Here is a 20968-nt window from a genome sequence, read left to right on the forward strand (position 1 = left end):
CGTGTGAGAGTAAAATGCTGGTGTATATTTTTATATAGATAACATCTCTTGAGTTATCTGTCATTCGTTCCAAACTGTGTTCCAACAATCAGGCCAGTGTTAAGCCCCCTTGACGCAAGTATTCCAAATTTTTTGAACAGCAAAAAAAAAGTCACGTATTGCAATTATATACATATATTTGACTTGAATACCTACAAATGATCATAATCAATAATCATAAGTCTAATTTGGAGTAGTAGGTAATAATATCATCTCATTTCAATCCAATTTTCAGATGTCATGTGTACTAGTTTCTTCTAATTTACACACTCTCAATATTATTAGATATGTGAACACTCAGACAAGATTGTTAAGGTGTTCTACAAGTATGTGCATGATCTGCCATAATAAATCTATTAGTGGAAAGCTCGTCATAATTGTAAGAGGGTTATCAGTTGGTGATTTTATCACATCAAGTCTAGAATAAAAACTGAACACTTTGTAGTGTCCTGATGTAAACAAGGCTTTTGATTCAATAGATTAATGTTAACTGGTTTAATAATGACAGTAGTTTATTGGTCTATTGTTATGTAATAATTATACCATATAAACAATATTATCTACGTATGTGACTCCTTCAACAGAAGATTACTTTTGTCTTTAATCATTTCATTGTGTTGCAATTTAAAAAGCTTCCAAAGAGGAATCTCATTTTGTCTTTTAGGTCTATCGATAGTAAACTAAGTTACTTTATGAAGGCTGGTATAATGAAAGCAATATATATCTATACATGTCAATTATTTAGTGTTAAATTAAATCAAAGTATAAAAATTGACCAGTTATTGATACCAACATTATCTTTAAGGGATACAAATTTTATAATTGCGAAAAAAAACAGCCATTTAGTTTAATTTCTAAAAAGTGATAAGGATAGCTGAAATTGAGATCTGTATCAGCCAATATTAAGATTTTTTTTAAATTTAACTTAAACATCAGTATCCAGGTGTGTTTTCTTACTCTTATATTCTAAAATGAAGAATTGATGAAATAAGATAATGTGTATTGAATTAAATTACATAGTCATGTAATTTTTGAGAATAATTGAACATAAATAAGGATATAAAAGTAAACTTAGTGTGATATAATGTGAAGTGTCTTATATAAATACTGTTCTAGTGTATATTTGTGTTCGTGATCAACATGAAAGAGCAGTATTACGAAAAAGTTTTTCATGAAGTTCAATAATGTTGTAAGGATGTTCAGTGTTTATTTTAGTTGTACTTTGTAATGGTGCATTTCCAGATAATTTTCTTTTTCAAAAATAGAAAAACTGTTGCAATGGTTACATTTGTGACAAATCAAGCTAAAGATATGACTTGGATTTATGTCAAGATTGATGTCCATAATTTTAATACGTTGGTATAAAGTCAAATTTTTGTCAGTGGAAAATGAATTTGAAGACTTTACACAACAGAAAACATGCAAATGTCTGCCAAAATTTTAAGCTGTTTAAATGATCTTGATTGGAATTTTGATTTTGAAGTTGCAGACAAACCAGTCATCTTTAAATAGAAGTTGAAATAATAGTAGGACTTCTAACACAGAAAAAACATTAAACATGTACGCCTATTGGTTTGCACCCTTAAAGACAGATTTTCTGTATGATAAACATTTTGAATGATATATTAAAACTCATGTCTGATCAACATGATTCTATTAAGTAAACACTATAACATCAGGGTGTGGTGTTTTGCCATAGTAATGTATAGGGATTTGTTATTACAACGTTTTAAGGTAGAATCTGAATAGTTTATAGATTTCTACTGTGCTCATTTGCACTAAAATGTCACGAATGCCTTTTTTGGGCTAAAATAGTATTTTATAGATTTATACTGTGTTCAATTGCTTTCAAAAGCCTAGAATTAGTTGTAGTAGCACTTATTATACTCCACTGTTATCTTCATAATTCTGTTTGCAAAATACATTATTTAAACCTATTCTAAAACTATTATTACATAATCTATTTAAGTATATATTTATTTGGGTTTGTTTTTAGTGAATGTTTTATATGTGTATATTTGAGGAGTTGGGAATTTGTCATTTCAGATGAATATACACCCACGTACAATGAAGAAATGAAAACGGGTTAAAGCACTGCTCAGAGGTGGTGTATATCAAAATAAATGCATCCAGGAAAGAACACACAAAATAGCTAGTGCTTTCACATCACAGATCATCAGGCTTATTATTTATATATATATATAGCAAACATTTTTATTCTAAAAATAGTTTTTGAAATTAATCATATCACAATAACTTGAGGATCAGAAATGTGGTTTGATGTATTTAATGTTTGATTGACCTATTTTCTGAAAGGGTGACCCTATACTTTCAAGATTTGCGAAAATAATAAGCTCCCAGCTCAGCAGTAAGATGAATGTGAGTGTCTTCCAGGAAAATTATCCATCAGGGCAAATTATATTTATCAGGTTAAGTTTATAGCAGAGTGGAAGAAATGTGAGTATTGAAAATATGCAAATTACTAGAAATCATTGAAAAACTATGCATTTGTATAGATAGGTGTGATTTTTGTTTGGAAAATGAGGGCCTTCATAGATTTCTTTGTTGGTCAATCCAGGAATATATCCCTACAAATGTATAAGAAACTGATTTAAGATTCACAAACAGTAGTTTCCAAAAAAGGAGTTAGATTAGTCTAGCCCATTTCAACAGAAAAACAGAAATAGGTCTTCAATTGCAATTAAGTACAGTAAACTCAACAATACAGATATATTTTGTAAAAGAAAAGGAATCAACAAATCTCAATAGAGTATGTCAAAATATTTTCAAATTTTTATTTTGTGCCAATGCATTTTGAATAGTATTTAATATTTTCATCATAGCTTATATCATGATTTTTACATATCATATTATATATAAAAACATTCCATCTGTGCTATATTAATTAAATTATGGATATTTAATTCCATATTTGTCATGTTATTTGTTTAGCCTTTAGACTGATAAGATTTATTTGAAATAGAATTACTAGAAAGATTGTAATATTCTGTATCCTACCATGGCCTTCTTCTTTGTATGATCATGTTCATTATTGCTATACAATGTTTTTTTTAAAAGGTGCGGAATTAATTAATTTATTACAAATGAATTTATATTTTCAAATCGAGGTATATATAGTTGTCCTAGTCACAATATTGCCTACTGACTGCCCAGTCGATAGCCCACCTTAAATATTTATCCGATAAAAATTATAGGTAACATTTGTAACAAAGCAGAATTGTATCACTTAAATCAATGTAAATATTAATTTGTAGTCCCACATGAGATCTTTCATGAGAATGGTGATTTTTATGTTCATTTGAACTGTCTTCAGTCATAATCAAACATTTCACTAAGTGTTCATAATATATGTGTTCTTAAATAAACGTATTCAAACAGCCATTGTTATACCTTGAAAGAGAGTCCAAAATCCTGCTCAATACCAATCTAAATCCATCCTATTGTTGCCTGTGTAGTATCAAGTCATAAGACATAAATTATGATTTATTCCAAGGCCCTGAATGTTTATGATGTGTACCAGGATCCCAAATACATGTATACATGCATAGTGTCAAACTCTGAGTAACAACATGTTTTTTAAGTTCTGTTTTAATAATCCTATATCGCTCTACAATATGGAAGGGTTTTTGGGTCTAAATAAGATGATATGCTAATTTGTCTAATCCATTGTTGAAATGTTTAGAATGTCTAAATACTTAATATGATACCGTCAACTTTGTAATATTGCTTAAGTAAATTTTAATAAAACAAATGTGTTTTGTCATTTCCTCACTAATTAGCCTACACATTTAAATATCATTTTTGTATTATCATTTTAAACATATCATTTTTATACACCCACATGAAATGGGGGGCGTATATTGCCGTCACCTCATTCAGTCGGTTGGCCCGTCCACAATTGCTCGTAAACACTCTACAAGGCACAATTCTTGACTGATTTCGATGAAACTTGGTATGGTTGTTTGTAATCACCCAAGGATAAACCCTATCGAAAATCAGAAAAATTGAAAAATATTTAGTATTAGTTATTGCCCTTGTTCTTGAAAACGCGTTAAATTTTTAGTTCAAAAACACTCTAGAAGGCACAATTCTTGACGGATTTTGACGAAACTTGGCATGAGTAGTGGTTATCACCCACGGATAAACCGTATTGAAAAACAAAAATTGGAAAATATTTAGTATGAGTTATTGCCCTTGTGAAAACGCGTTAAAATGTTAACTTGTAAACACTCTAAAAGGGACAATTCTTGACGGATTTTGACGAAACTTGGCATGAGTGTTTGTTATCACCCAAGGATAAACCCTATTGAAAATCAGAAAAATCGAAAAATATTTAGTATGAGTTATTGCCCTTGTGTGAAAACTTTTTTTCTGGAAGCCACGCCTTTTGACCTCATTTGCATATTGCTATCAGAAATGTTGAAAATGATATGTCGAAAATGATTTGTTTAAAATGATAATACCAAAATGACGGTATCATAATAAGTATTAGACAATTTAACAGAGCATCTTATTTTGACCCAAAAACCCTTCCATACTACAATTGATTTGGGGAGTTGGGTGGTGTAGGGGTCTCCGTGTACTTGTACTGTAATGGGTTAAATCCTACATTTGTTTGTGAGGCTTTCTTTGTCTATCAAGCAACCTAAATGACTTATTTTTTCTTTAATCTATCCATCAATTTGGGCTCATCGAAAACCATGTGTGGCTGATGAATTTTTCATTCTAAGGGACATTAATAAGCTAAATATAGAAATTGGTGGGACGATCGAGTTTTCGATCTAAACTGAACCCTGCCGATGTCCACCGTCTTCAGAAGATACATCTTTTAATACAAAAGTAAATCAATTATATATATCATTATACAATCTTTCAAAACTAGTTTTACGCACACCAAAAATAAATACGTCTGCTACTATTGTTGAAATAGGATTTTGAATGGCAATGTAAAGCAAAGATAATTCTATAAACAATAACAATGTCTTTACAAATCTATGCATACATTGCTATGACGGCACAAAACAGGGTCATCAAGGACAAAACAAGACATTTTGCTAGCGATGCAGCTCCTCCTTCCATTTCGTCAGTATTAGGACCCGGGTAGTTGGGATTATTGGTACCCTTCGTTGTTCTGGAAGCTGTTGTTGATAATGTTGATAATGATGCTGTTGATGTCTTTATTGTTGAAGGCAATGTGGTTGATCTAGCTACAATATAAAAATATTCGATTGATTATTCTGTAACTACACTTGTATACCACCATGAAGTGTTAAACATTTTTACCTCCGACCGTCAAATCCAGGACCGCAAATTATAGAGCAAGCTTGCCAACTCACAGACAATGGTGGTCATGGATCCTCAGATAGACGTTGACTTCGGTGAAGTAAATGAATAAGGAGATATATGGATATAATAACGTATAGACCTACTTACTAGTTACTATACAGTTGTATTTTTGGATAAATATGTATATACTTGCTGTGGTAATATTACCAAGTAATGTAATATCTAATGCACTACAATGATCTCTCAAAGAATTATCTGCTGTTATACAAGTCTGGTAAGCCAAAATACTCCTGTAAAATAAGCGATAAGATGCTTGTCAAGTCTTTAACTCCACAAGAGAAGACCGTTAACGTTCCGGAAGTGACGACAGTCTGAATTTGTTGACTTATCACAGAATCGGATGTCGAAGTATAATACCATGTTATTTAGATAGCAGACATTGATATAAACCACTTGATTAAGAAAAATGATTAGACGAATATGCTGGATATCATTAGGCCTATCAACTAATTCTTTTAAATGCAAAAGATTAGAGAATTGTGATGCTAAAATGACTCGGACACAACTGTAAGAAGAATGAAAAATTTGTCACTTCTTACCCGCAGCTCATGTCGCTTTCGCCCAAGTTTTCAGTACAAATATCAACTATTTCTTCAACAGCAGAATTAAAGTAACATTGAAGAGCTTTCCTATATGCTAAAATATACAGTCACGTAAAATGTTAATTAATTTAGCCACTTATTAACATTTAAAAGTTTATACCATTATTAATATAACATTTAACAGTAGTATACCTTATGGAATTTGGAAATGGGTTTAACTTTAACTGTTACATACCATCAGTATTTTTACATATGACTGTTGCTGCTCTTAAAGCAGGTTCGAACATGCTCCTATCACTATATTGGCAATCTTGAATACTTCTATTGACACACATTTCTAACTGATCTATTATACTGAAAATAATACGGAGTTGAATAAGTGATAGATTCTCTTGAGATAACTAGTTCATTGGACCCATGCACCAGTATTTGTATTACAATAGATTATTTTGATCATAGTGAAAAAAGTAACCAGTGACAGATAACGAACACTACGCATTTAAACTGACACCTTCTCATATTAATTAATGACATTTACATATTGATTGGAGTCACCGAATTACATTTTTGGGGATATTTTACAAACAAAATATGGGGTGTATTGTATGTTAGAATCCCTGTTACTGATCATATGCATATATTTATGAATCTGCGGCAGCATTGTTAAGTACTTTCTAATATTAACAAGAAAATAAAGTCACACAATAGGAAAATAAATAACGGATATCATTAATCATAAGTACATAACTTATTAATCAAATGAGTGAAATGTCAGTGATATATAGTTTCTCGCAAAAATGTATTGTGCATTCAACTCGGGGTCCAAGACCGTTTTGTTCAGCAATATCTAAGCATAATTCAGAAATATATAAGACAAAACTTTGTACCTGCACAGGGGATCGACCTCGTCTAATCTTATAAGACCTAAAGAATTTTCCTGGGTTAAAAGATCATAGTTATCACAGGTTTCTATTTCACATTGTGATGCAATTCTTCCAATCATTACTGAAATAAATAAACATGATGGCTACAAACACCTCTGAAGTTACTTCACTTATTCAGACAATAGTAACGCAGTTTATCCAGACAAACAATATTTAAACGGATTTTTATCGAGGCAACGAACACTTAGATGGATGTCTATCTAGGTAAAGAATACTTGAATGAAAGTTTATCTATACAAACAATACTCAGATGAATGTTCATTCGCAGACAAAATAAACAGTACTTAAATTACTGTTTATCCAGACGAACAATACTAAGATAGATGTTTATCCGAACAGACCATACTTAAACGAATGTTTATCCAAATATAATTACTGAAATCAAACAGCGAAAATAATGTAGATCATCCAAACAAACTGCACTGAAAAAATGTAATTTTGCAGGCAAATATCACTGAAATTACTAGCTTAATGCAGACATCACAGGCATTCTAGGTTTCCTTTGCACAGACATTAGTGACATTACGCAGTAATAAGTTAATAAATATGATCAAACCTGAGAAAATAAACACTAAAATTCCAAAGGTCATCATTGTGATGTTTCCAAGTTTGCAGAATAGTTATTTTCAATATAATAAAGGAAGTAATATAATAAGCATCAACATTCTCTTTATAGATCTAGTAAATCTTTATCGGAACCACGTGACAGGTTATAATCTGAGTCAAAATGTCGCAGTATTAAGGGGGTTTCCGATGTCAAGACAAAACGCTGATTGTTAAAGTTGCACGATAAATTACTAATAACGTTAGACTTCGAAACAAATGTCATACTAAATGAATTGACCAATGAATCAGAATGATTTTCAGTTTTGCTTGCGTCATCAAATGATGTAACCTAATTATTGATATAGATATTGTTCAGCTCTTGGTGCTTTTTTTGCCGAGTAAAGTAATTTGATTTGAATTGATAAATCACACACATGAGTGTGTCAAGAGGCAGTCTTATCGGTTCTGCCCCTGTCGAAATGAATTTATCATTTTTGTTATAAAAAAAACGAATCAAATTGTATTACTAAGAGCAGGAGACTTGGCAATAATAGTATGCCCCCTATATTGCAAATATGCTGAAAGAATGGTAATCGTAGATCAGGTTTCAATTCCTGGTATTTTAAAGACTTTAACCCATATATATTTGGAAAGATGGATATTTCAGAATCTTTATCTCCCTACATCATTTACGTCACGCCTGCGTATCCATCAATTTTATAAAAAAAAATTCAAAATTTGTCAGGAATGGGTCTTCTGGTGTGCTTACAGGCTAATACTTGATCGCGTTTTTAAGAAGAAGGGCAATAACTCATACTATATATTTTCCGATTTTTCTGATTATTAATAGAGTTCACCCTTAGGTGACAACAAACACTCACTCCAAGTTTCGTCAAAATCTGTCAATAATTCAACCTTCTAGAGCGTACACAAGATCAAAATTGAACAAGAGCAACAACTCATACTAAATGTTTTTCACTTTTTCTGATTTTCACAAGGGGTCATCCGTGGGTGATTACAAACAATTGTACAAAGTTTCGTCAAAATCGGTAAAGAATTGTGCCTTCTAGTTCAATTGTGGACGGACCGACAGACGACGGACGGACATGGGTGACGACAATATACGCCCACATATGTTTGGGACTAAATAAAGACGCACTTGGGGGCGTTTTGCCCCTCGGTGTGGGGCGTTTTACCCCTTAACAATTATTCGTTATTTCAGATATGGTTTGTCACTACAAGCGCACCTCAAACCGAGGAGGTTATGGCAATGATATTTTGAGAGATGCCCTACAAGCTTTGGAATATGGTGACACCCCGAAAGGTTTCGCAAGACAGTACAATGTACCTGCTAGGACATTGCGCAGACATAGGGACAATAAAGTATTACAGCGAGGCTAAAAAGTTTTGGGAAGAAAATCAGTAATACCAAAGAGTTCGAACACGAACTTGTTGTACACATTCAAGCAATGGAGCGGGCCCTCTTCGGATTAACCTCCTTTGATGTAAGAAGGTTAGCTTATGATCTTGCAGTGGCATCAAACTTCGAGCACCCATTCAATAAAGCAGCGAAAATGGCAGGGGTTGATTGGCTTCAAGGATTCATGACCCGTCATAAAGATATGGCTATAAGAACACCCCAGACAACCAGCATAATGCGTGCAACAGGTTTCAATAAGGTTAAAACAGACCAGTTTTACAATGTCTAGAAATCCAAATTTAACACCCGACCGATTATGGCATGTGGATAAAACCGGCATTCAAAATGTTCGCGTTCCATGCAAAATTATGGCATCAAAAGGTGTAAAGCAAGTCCGTAAGGTGACTAGTGGAGAAAGAGGAATAAATGTCACTGCTGTTTGTGCTATGAGTGCAAGTGGAATTTATGTTCCGCCTATGTTTATTTTTCCTCGCATGCGCTTGAATGATAATCTAATCAAAGGCGCACCTCCAGGATCAATAGCGAAAGTATCATTCTGGATGGATAGATAGATTGGTTAAACCATTTTATGAAATATGCTGGCTGTACCCGAGAGAATCCTCATATGTTGCTCTTGGTGGGTATAACTCTCATAAAACCCTAAATGCAGTGACATTGGCACGCTCTAAGAGATTGGTAATGATTACCCTACACTGCAGCCATAAAATGCATCCTCTTGCTTGAACCTTTTTCAAAAGCTTTAAAAGCAACTACAGTTGTATAGTTGATACTTGGATGTCTGCCCATCCTGGTGGAAGAGTTACGGTATATGAGATGGGCTATTTATTTGGTTCAGCTTACACGAAAGCAGTCACTGTGGATAAGGCTGTTTAGGGTTTTGAATGTACAGGAATTTGGCCCTTTGGTTCAGATCATTTCAATGACGAAGACTTCCTGTCAGCATCAGCCACAGATCAAGAACCCCCTAATGTGGTTGATACAGAAAACATTACCGTCGTAATAATTACCGAAGGACTTGTAAACCCCACCTTGTCATCATTACCAACATGGGCATTGACACCGTCGATATCTTCACCGAGACCAACACTTGCTTCATCGTCTTCGAGACCCGCTCTGTTTTTATTGACACTTGCTACATCGTGATCAGCACCTGGTTCATCATCTGCACCTACTCCATCATCATCATTGGCACATGCTCCATCGTCATTGAGATCTACTCCATTGTCATCGTTACTTGCTTCATCGTCATCGTTACTTGCTTCATCGTCATCGACACCTGCTCCATCGTCATCGTTCCTTGCTTCATCGACACCTGCTCCATCATTATCGAGACCTGCTCCATCGTCATCGAAACCTGCTTCATCGTTCCTGACACCTACTCTTTCGTCATCGAGACCTGCTCCATCGTCATCGAGACCTGCTCCATCGTTTTCGAGACCTGCTCCATCTTCATCGAGACCTGCTCCATCGTCATCGACACTTGCTTCATCATTATCGACACCTGCCCTATCGTCATCGACACCTGCTTCATTGTTATCGACTCCTGCTCCATCGACTTCATCTTCTTTTCCCCGATCTGTTGCGCAAAATTCGCTCGTTTATAGAACATCTAATAAGAAGAAAGCAGCCGAGATCATTTCTTAGTTATCCCCAATGCCGAAAGTAAAAACTTCAGCACCCGGGAAAAGAAAAGCAGAGTCATCTACCGTGCTTACATCATCGCCGTATAAAAATGTCCTTGAAGAAAAAGAAGAACGAAAATTAAAATCAAATATAAAGTCAACTCGGAAAACTCCCAAGAAAGTTCCAAAACCAGTAAATCAAATAAATTTGGTAACGGTTGATGATACAGAATGCATATATTGCACAGAGCTTTTTTCCACTAGCAATGAAGATTGGATTCAATGTATTAATTGTCGTGGGTGGGCGCATCAATATATCATCGTGTTAACAAATGAAATAAATGAATTGCTGATATAGGTGATCTTTAGTAATTTTAGTAATAGGACAAGTTAGATCGCAATGCCCCCGTCACATGAGGGGCCGGATTATCTTACCCGATCTTTGTATGTTCTGTCAATGGTATATTATTTATCTATTTGATACACAAAAAAACACAGAACTTATAATACCCTCACTGTCGAAGTCGATCTTAAAGTCTGTAAATCTTAGATCTGTAGATCTTAAATCTGTAAAAGGAAACAAGTATCGAGTCCTTTGGGGGAGCGTATTCCTCCATGTTACCCTATGGTACAGCCCGTGTCGGCTTTATTTTGAAGTCAAGTTTTGAAGAATTGTTTGAAAATTCGCTAAATAGGTGGCCTCTTCATTGTGGTCAACCACTGCACTAAATTCTTTGCCATGTCATGTACGTTGCTTTGTAACGTCATCCACTACGTCTGTATGATTTGAGCTATACGTCAGAATGGAGAGCACAGAAGATGGACGTGACAAAACAAGTGACATTTTGTGAAGTCAAACTGGTGCTAGATGAATATTCATTGCATTTTTTTGTTGTTATTTCTACTGCAATTATCAATAGTCTGTCAAGGTAAGTTTTGAGTTGAGAATAGATGAGTTACTCTACGTTTTCAGAAGACAGTTGGCCTGGTAAAACAGCACAGGATGTGTTATCGGAATAATTTATCAGGTGTAAATGCTTGTGGAGATGTGTATAGGTAGAGACTAAGCCAAGTTGTAAAACTGCTTCTGTTATTAGCTGGTTTCAAGATTTAATGCAAGCAAAAACTATATAACAGCCTCATGAATGTGGCACAACGATGTACTGCTAGGACTAAGGCTTAAGGCAATGGCAAAGGCAAGGGTTCGATTCGCCTGACTACTCGTACACATTTTATGAATATAATTGTAGGTTTCAAATCTAAATTTAAACCAAAAAAGAAAAAAGATAAAATAAAAGAAGATGATGATGAAGCATATTTTAAGCTACGAAATAAGGCAAATAAACAAAGGCTGGTGACCTCGGATATTCCCTACCCCCTCCAACTACAGATATACCAACATATATTTTACTCTCATAATGCTTACGAGAAATCTCTTTCTGAGACGGTCCAATTTAGCTGCGAAAGTGATGTCTCCTCTATGGTGCTTAAGAAGTACCCTATGGCATTGTACAGCTGGATGTTCAATGGGGCAATCTTAAAGGCGAGCGATAGACTCGATTTAGTCAATGGAAAAGTAGAAATCAAAAGTGCTACTAAATCAGACGATGGTACATATGTGTGCAAATTGGAATATTCTACGAACAAATTTATAACAATGGACATTTTTACCCTTGTGATAAACTCTGGAAAAACGGATTTTTCCCTGAACAAGTTGAAACCATTCAAACGACTTTGTCCTAGTATAGTGTTTGGTCTTCTATTCAAAAGAGCAACTAAAGAATGGAGGTTTAATGGGAAATATTATGAGAGATTGGGTAGGATTTCTGCTCAGGATTTTTCCAAGGCAGATTTTGCCCCCTTGAATGAGAATATGACTGGGAAATGGGACTGTGTGGTTAACGATGGTACGACGAAACGATTGTGGACAGTTATGTCTTTCAATATGGTGGTAAGGAATCCGACAAAAATGGAAGAGCAGGCGGAACTATTGTTCAAGGAAAAACCAGTATTGTTCGGACTTCTTATGACATCGCCTGTGCTTGCTGTTGTTCTTATTATTATATGTTTTTGCTACAAGGCGCCTCCTAAGTCAGAGTATGAAAAATTGGTACCGAAAAAGGGATCCAAAGATGATGCTAAAATTTTACAGGAAGTTATCCTCGAGTCTGAAGAATCTGACATAGACAACTAAAAAATGACATAAAACAAACATTAATTATCATTTATAATGTATAGATTAACTTAAATACAAATTGGTGATAAAAAACTGATTGGGACTTTCCCTTATTAGTAAAAGCTTAATTTTTTTTAAAACTGAGAACCAATACAAATCTTGATATTATTAGGTGTATTTATTATATGTGAGGAGTAGATTAGGTAAAGTATCCTATAGATTCTGATAGAACAGTGTATACGAATAAAGTGCAAAGAGTTGGTGGTTACGTTGGTGATGCAGATTTAGATGTTTCGTTTTTTGTCTCTCTCTATCCCGTATAGTCTGACAATAAGAATTTGTATCCTATAAATATTACTGTAAAATGAAAATATGATCAATACAAATTAAATTCCTCGTCATTTAAAGAGCCAAAGGTTATATAATGGTCAAATCTATCGGAGTTTGGTGGATTCGAGATGAATAGATATGTTTAAAAAAAATCCCCTTCGGAGATGCGGAAAATCGCCATAAAACAAATTTTCATTTGTTATAAAGGAGGATATGGGTTCAAAGCTATTTTTCCTATTATTATTTATTTGGGCAGAATTTTGGAAATTAGACAAACCCATTTTTGAAAAAAAACTCCCACAAGGGATGTAACTCTGTTCGAAAACTGCACTGAATAGTAGAACTCCAAGATATTGCCATCAGGTGAATTAGAATTTCATGAATTGAAAGCCTTTATTGGATTCCTTTTTAATGAGAAAGCTGAAGGTATTGTCACTTTTGTCTGTGTATTTTTAAATTTTACTGTATAATTTCTTTGTTGATGATGTACTTATTTATGGCTTCAGACAACATTTAACTGTGTAGTTGTATCTGAACCACAGTTGGGCTAATGATTTTGAAGCTGTTGTAATTTGTCCTTTTACTTCAAGATGATACTAATATCCTAAGAAAAGCAGAACCCTTAAATATTTCTAGGCTGCTGAGTAGGTATTTATTTCTATTGTTACCTTTTCGGAACATAGTCACAGACTTGAATTATAGAAATTAAACATTGCATTTCTATCACTTTTGTCAATTTTTAAAGTTTTCTTATTTCAGACTATAAAAATGAAAGATTTAAATAGCAAAAGCGTGAGCAAGGAAAGTTTGCCATTTTATTATCTTCAAGTTCAGTTGTAAGTATTGGTCTGAGTTTTGTTTTTAGCATTAAGCTTTAAATACCCAGTACTTATAAACAAGAACTTCCCTCTTTTAAAGGGATACTGTACTGTTGTTTTGATATTTGTCTTACGGTCTTACCCGTGTTACCAGCTAATAGAGTTCAATATTAGCTATCATTTAGGCACCCTTCAGAATTAACATCTGATCATGTCCTGTTCACTTGTAATTAAACATTATGTCATAAATAATGACAATTTGTGAGAATGTTTTATCCTGTGACATGGTATATTTTGGTTGAATTCTAGATGGAAGAATCGTATTATATTGTTATTTTATTAGAGAGATAAGATGTACTCTATTTGGTATGAAGTAACCTGCCCCATGTAGTCATAAGTCTCTAAAACAGGAAATTAAAAGATAACAGCATAAAAAATTTCTGCTTAAACACCTAGGCGTAATTACTATTCAAATTTATTTAGGGTAGGCCTATATGTGATTGTTCTTGGAGCTTGTTCTTTCATTATCAATGACTTAGATACTGTTATTTTAGAGAATTTGAAAATAAAAAGAATAAGACAGATGTTTTATTATACAAGAAGAGTATCACAATGGCAATGAAGGAGTTGTTTGGAGAGGTGAATAATGTTATTTTGTTTAATGTCAAGGGTTGATTCAAATAGTAATAAAAGAGATGACTTATTCAAGATCAATTGACCTTATTCACACTTTGGCCATACTGAATCCAGAACGAGGCTCATAACGCAAACCTTGAAAGGTAACCTCACTGCAAAAAATCGCCACCTTGACGTCTTTTGAAATTAATCATATTTTACATCATTAGATTTAGAATTGATCAAGCTAATTAGTGTTACTTTCAGATAGTTTGAAGCCTATTTTCTTGATGTTGAGTGTGTGTGTCTAATGATGTAAACTGGATATTCATTCATATAATGTTGAAATCTTATGAATGGATTAAGTAATTTGTGTTATGAACCTCGCTTTCAATGCTTCAAAATGAGGCTTGAATAAGGTCTATAGACTTTCACCTGGGCTAAGAACCAATGACCACCCTTTCAGTGTAAACCAGGAGGTGCTTTTATGTAAATATTCTTAAAGCCCCTGATTTAAAAAGTGATCATATTTTGTATTTGCAGGTTGGTGCTAGTGTAAATGTTGATGTATTAAAGTTCAGTGAAAATGATTCAACATCTATATTAAGAGTTGATAAAGAGTAAGTTATGTAGAAAATCTTAAAGGGATTGTAAAGAGATTTTCTAGCCTTTTTATAATATAAAATAGAAGTCAATGGGACGCGGACGCCATTCACTTCTATTTGGGACATTCCAATTGTAGGAACCACAGGCATTGGACAAAAAATTGGAATGTCCCTAATATAAGTCAAAGGTGTCTCTGATACACATAAAAAGGCTAGAAAACCTCTTTACAATCCCTTTAATGTCCATTTCATATCTTAACATGACATCATTTGCTTTGAGTTGAGCAAATGACGGCTGTGGGTTCAATTCTCGATCGGCGTTCGTTAGTCCGATGACCTTGAATAAATTATCTTCACTCATAATTCCAGTCAAACCAGCTGTAAATGGGTATGGATAAGCTGGGAAAGATCAATGCCAAAAGGTATGGCCAAGGACCAGCTGGTAGAAAGGATCCTTAACTTTGAACCTAAGTTGTTATCCTTGTAAAATATAGTTGTTTCTTTCTTTTTTTCTTTCTTTCATAACTAAATAGTAGTTATTTAGAATATTTCAGTATGCCATCTTGAGATAGTTGCCTTTTAGTAAACTTCAAATAGGATTTGTCTATTATGTCAGTACTGAAGAATATTTGAAAATCTTTCTAAAACTCTTCTATTCTCAGGTTTTTATCTTTTATTTAATTTTATTTTGCCTTTATATTTAAAATTTGGATATTACAAATTTGTAAAAATATTTTTGTTTTTTTAGAAATTATGTAAAATTAAGAAGTGCCTTGACATTATATGGTAGTTTTCTAGAGACTAAAGTTCCTTGTGCTTTTAGAGTTTTACAGGTGAGAAAACCACTGTTAAAAAAAAGTTTTAAGGTACAAATACAATAGCTGAAATCTGCAATATTGCTGTATATATATTTCGTTGAAATTTATTAAATTTTATGTTTTCAGGCATCTCAGCATTTGATTAGTCTGAGTGTAAACAGCAGAATTACTTAACTGTTGATATTGAAGATTTAAATAATCTGGTTGATTACTGAGTTGGCGTAAAGTTCTGTAATAAACACTGCAATGGTTTGACCAATAAGCTAGTAAAGGCTACTCTCTCAGAATATATGAGTGTTCAATTATTTATAAAAATATCTATATCTATAAAATCAAATTTCTTTCAATAGCACCAAATTTTCATGGGATTGTCCTAAGAAGCATATGCATATATGAGGGGACATAAATTTGTGGATTCCTAACTTTTTCAAAATATCTTTTGTATAAGAACCATAGTACTTGGGTTTTACTACTAATGCTAGTTTATTATATCCCTTTATTATTGAAACATTGTTTGCCCTCAAACAATTAACATCAATTATAGTAGTCTGTAAAAAATTTTGTTCATGAAAAGTAGTCTCAATAAAAAAATAAATGATTTCAAATTTTGTGATTGGACCAAGTTTCCCTTAGTCATCTTTTTATACTCCCACATCTCTCTATGTGGACGTATATTGTCGGTCCGTCAACATTTGCTTGTAAACGCTCTAAAAACTAGTGTTTTTGATGGAATCAAATGAAATTTGGTATGTGTATACATATTCATAAAACAAAGATCAAGTTCGAATTTGAGCTATTTTCGACCGTAAGTAGCAGAGTTATTGCCCATGCCCTAAATATTTACCATCCGCATGGCGCGGTGGGCATATATGGCTGTGGTCCACTATCTTTATACAATGTCAAAACTGTTTTAAATTTCTGAAAAGCTGGAGAAGCTAATTCAAATCTTGCCATTTAAATCTAAATAACTTTTTTTCCTTTTTAAATTCGTAGCTCAGTGTGATGAATTGTTTATGCTAAAAAAATTGCTAGCTTTGTTAACTTAAGAAATGTCCAAAATAAAATTAAATTTAATTTGTTATCTTTTGTTATTATTTTAACTTCTTGAATTTACTTTGTGTAACATGAATATTGACTAAATAAATAATATGATGAATTTTAGTCATATATAGAGCCTATAGCCTATTAATGGGAATTGAAAGGAAATACAAAACTCAAGATAACAAATGCAGTGCCCATCATTGCTCGTTTGAGTAGGGTAGGCATTGTCATATAGAGTCAGGCCCTACAAAAAGAAGGCTTAACAATATGCTTTGAGGTATTAATGTTGCCCTTCTTTCCGGTAAAGACACACCAACTGTAGTCTGAGACACACGAACATCAATCAGACACAAATCCAAAATTCATTTAAGTTCAATTTAGGATTATGAAGGCATTCATTAATTCAAGTCGGACATTGCCATTCATGGTGCTTTTCTATTTCAATACAACAGTGCATTTTTGGTGTTGAGTCAAACCTTAATAGAGACCAAGGTCAAGGACGCATAACATTTATAATAACAGTACTTGGAATAAAGGGGTGGACAAGGAAACCAAAATCAGGAGAGTCGTTTACATAATAAGGTACTCATTAAAACCGAGAAATTTTTAAGAGGTGAAATCTTAAAACTGTTCATATAGTCAACGTTGACAATTGGCAATATGTAATAACAACAGCCAATCAATGTCTGAGTCCGTCTGTCATATTTTTTATTTATTTATTTATAGATTGGGGAAGCTAAATATTATTAGTCGATTCATATGACACAACTTCAATAATAGCGGTAAATATTTGTCATCGTCTCCAAGCTGTGTTAACCCATACTTTTAACCATTGTCTCACAATTTAGCTATTTAGTATTTTGAAGATTTAGATCTACCGTTTATTAATATTTGTATTTTTCTGCAGAAATATGGGATCTAAAATAAGGAGTAAGATGCCGGAGCCAGGATACAGTATTTTACAAAAACAAAGAGAATTCCTATGTAATGAACTGGTTGCTGGACATTTAGTTGATGACTTATTCAGCTTTCAAATTTTAGATGACGATGACAAGGATCGTATAGAGAAAGCTGAAAGTCGTAGTAACAAAGATGGTGTAAGAACAATGTTAGACATATTGAGTAAATCAGGACCTAATGCATATGACAAATTCCTGAAGGCACTTAGTGAGAAAAGGCTATGAGCATGCAGCAGTTGAACTAACATCCACAGTGGTACAGCAACCTCAAGATCCATGTAAGAGTTTTTATATTTTAACTGTATGCCTATTGCTGAAAAGTAATTGAGTTGCCTTATAATTCATTGTTTTCTTGTAAACTTAGCTGAATGCCAGCTTTGTTTTTAGTATTGAACTTTCATTCAGATAGGCCAAGATATATTACATGGTTAAAAGAAAACAGTTGTTCACATTGTATTTTGTTTTATTATTACTTATAAATATCTTTCTTTTATAGTTTGTTGGATAGATGATTTACCTGATGAAAAGAAAAACAAGTCTTTGAATGAAAAAAATTTGCTCCGTCTGTCAAATTTTTTCGCAAATGGATGGGAAGGTGTGGTTTTGTTTTTGGGAAATTCTGAAGCCCAGGTTTATCAAGATAAGGAGAATAATAGAAGTAGCACACAAATGCAATTATTTTCTGCTTTAAATCGATGGCGTCAAAGAAAGGCTAGAGATGCTACAGTAAAAGAATTACTAACAGCAATGAGATTATGTTCTAGCTGTATAATCGAATGGGATAGTGTTCAGAAATATGTTACGGATTCTACTGAGTTGAATCATTGTGAATAAAATAAACTGAACTTTATCACAATGAAAGTAAAAAATATACAGAACTGAATGATAATTATAAAAACAAAAATACAGGACTGAATCATTGTGAAAGAAAAATTATATGAATCAATCATTGTGCATAAAAAACATATGGAAATAAATAAATTTGAATAAGGTAACACTAAACTGAATTATTTTTTGTACAAAATATACAAAACTGAATCCTTGCGAAAGACAAAAAAGGGGACTGAATCTGTGTAATGAAATCATTGTGCATAAGGGAAAATATATTGTTAGGAATTGTCTTGAATAAAACACACTGATCCGTATTTTTTTTTTTTAATTTATGGCAATGTATAATCTTCAATAAAATATACTGAAATTAATTTTTTTTTGAATATTTATTGTGAATGAAAACAAGATTTGTTTGTTACATAGTTTGATATTTATTTTGATGATTACTCCTACTACAGCTGTTAAGACCTTAATTGTTGGGTGTCATTATGTTTGAAGTTTTCACTTCTTTATTTCACACTTGATTTTTTGTTTTAATTCTCAGATTTCTACGTTTTTTTGTTTAACAGTTCATTTATATACAATAATATTCCTTTTTATATGACGTCGCCATCTTATCAATGGATGACATAATTTGTGTTATGAACCTTGCTTTAAGTGTCTCAAAAACGAGGCGTGAATAAGGTCTATTATGATAGAGTTATAGACAATTTATAGTATTAGAACCTAGCTCAATTTAACAGTTTTTATTTTTTGTTATTATTAAGAGTGAAGAAATTCTTAAAAACTCCTATTTGTTGATATACTTTCATGATCAAATTCTATTGTTTTTATATTCTACAATCTAATCCAATGTTAACTGATTTTGAATTTAAAAATTTTAAAAATAACTCTATAATTCTAATCATGAAATGGTACTTGGGCCAGGGTGTATGAAATAATACAATATAATATACAAATTATGTCATAAAACTAATTTCACCTGAAATTCTTGACTGACACTTTTTCACATGAAAATAGGATAATTAAAGTATTAGATAAGCATACTTTCATTTTTCTAAGCATTTTCGTTTTTCAAGAATTCTTTTTTTAAGAAATCATTAAGTTTGACATTTTTCTAATTTTGGCAAAACTTTATCTGGCCCATCATACTCTATCATCAAGTGTACTTGATTTTTTATGGAAAACATGATGGTAATATTCACAAGTCTGACTGCAAATTTTTGTACCTGTCTAGTTTTTCATTTTCATGGGTGTTTTTAAATATGGGGTGACTTGGGATTTTTGTTGAGGTAACTTGGGCTATGTAATGGGTGACTTGGCATACAAAGGGGGTAACTGAATGATACTTATATTGTAAGAAAAGGATTGATATTCTTTATAAAAAAGTTAGGATCTTGTTTTGGAAAATTCCATAATGCATATCGTGACTTGAAATTACTTTTTGAGAAAAACGCAAAGAACTATTTGTACGCGTATTTTGTTAAAATCTTTTTAATTATTTTTTTATGTGGTTTTCATACTTTGAAAATATAAACCTTGTATAACATTTCGAGTACTCCGGCCTATTGAACCAATAACTCGTATAATATTACAGTATACAAGGTTTTTTGTTTTCATCCACAGAAAAAGGAACATTGAATCTTGTATAATATAATATTTGACGAAGTTTTAAACTGACTTTTTATAAAGTGTTTGTGAGTTATTTACAATCAAGAGTACGAGGTTTTGATCACAAGATCCCCGCTTTCGAACGGAACCAAAAAGTCAAAATGATCAAACATGGCATATACGAGGTCACCCACGATATTATTGTCTATCGGTAAAAAGACATAGAATGAATTAAATTATACATTGTTTTTTGTTAAAGGGACTGTAAAGAGGTGTAAAAATTTGCTTGTGTATCCAGTACACTCATAGCATCAATTTGCACCATTCCAATTTTTGATTAGACATTTGTTCTGCCAATTCCACTAAAATTAGGTGTTTTATGATGTCACCATCCCAAAGGTCCTTATATATCAGCTTTTGCCATGGTGGCATCATAAATCGCTTAGTTTTAGTGGAATTGCAAGAGCCACTTGAAAATTGGAATGTGGCAGATTGATACTATCAGTGTCTCCTATACACATAAGAAATTTAGAAAACATTTTTACGACCCCTTTAAGGAGTTCTTGATAACCGGCCATAATAGCTTTAACATTGTTGTTTTTTTGTCACTTAAATCAACCTGTTATGTTCATTTTTTTTTATTTAATATTAAATGGCCCAATT

The 20968-nt window shown here is 32.8% G+C and overlaps 2 protein-coding genes across 2 annotated transcripts; one reads left to right on the forward strand and one right to left on the reverse strand.

Moving 5' to 3' along the window:
* Nucleotides 1-10185: 10185 nt before the first annotated feature.
* Nucleotides 10186-10431, reverse strand: LOTGIDRAFT_99952 (hypothetical protein; the record flags this gene model as incomplete). The annotated part of the gene is made up of 2 exons (XM_009059820.1): nucleotides 10186-10254; nucleotides 10276-10431. Coding segments are annotated over 2 exons (225 nt in total), but the record flags the coding sequence as incomplete, so codon positions are not given.
* Nucleotides 10432-17815: 7384 nt separating this feature from the next.
* Nucleotides 17816-18756, forward strand: LOTGIDRAFT_228817 (hypothetical protein; the record flags this gene model as incomplete). Its single annotated transcript, XM_009059821.1, has 2 exons — nucleotides 17816-18071; nucleotides 18360-18756. 2 exons carry the CDS (start codon nucleotides 17816-17818, stop codon nucleotides 18695-18697), a joined length of 594 nt encoding a protein of 197 aa, XP_009058069.1. The 3' UTR covers nucleotides 18698-18756.
* Between the last annotated feature and the right edge of the window lie 2212 nt (nucleotides 18757-20968).

This window comes from Lottia gigantea (assembly GCF_000327385.1).
Source record: "Lottia gigantea unplaced genomic scaffold LOTGIsca_4, whole genome shotgun sequence".
Classification (NCBI taxonomy): domain Eukaryota; kingdom Metazoa; phylum Mollusca; class Gastropoda; family Lottiidae; genus Lottia; species Lottia gigantea.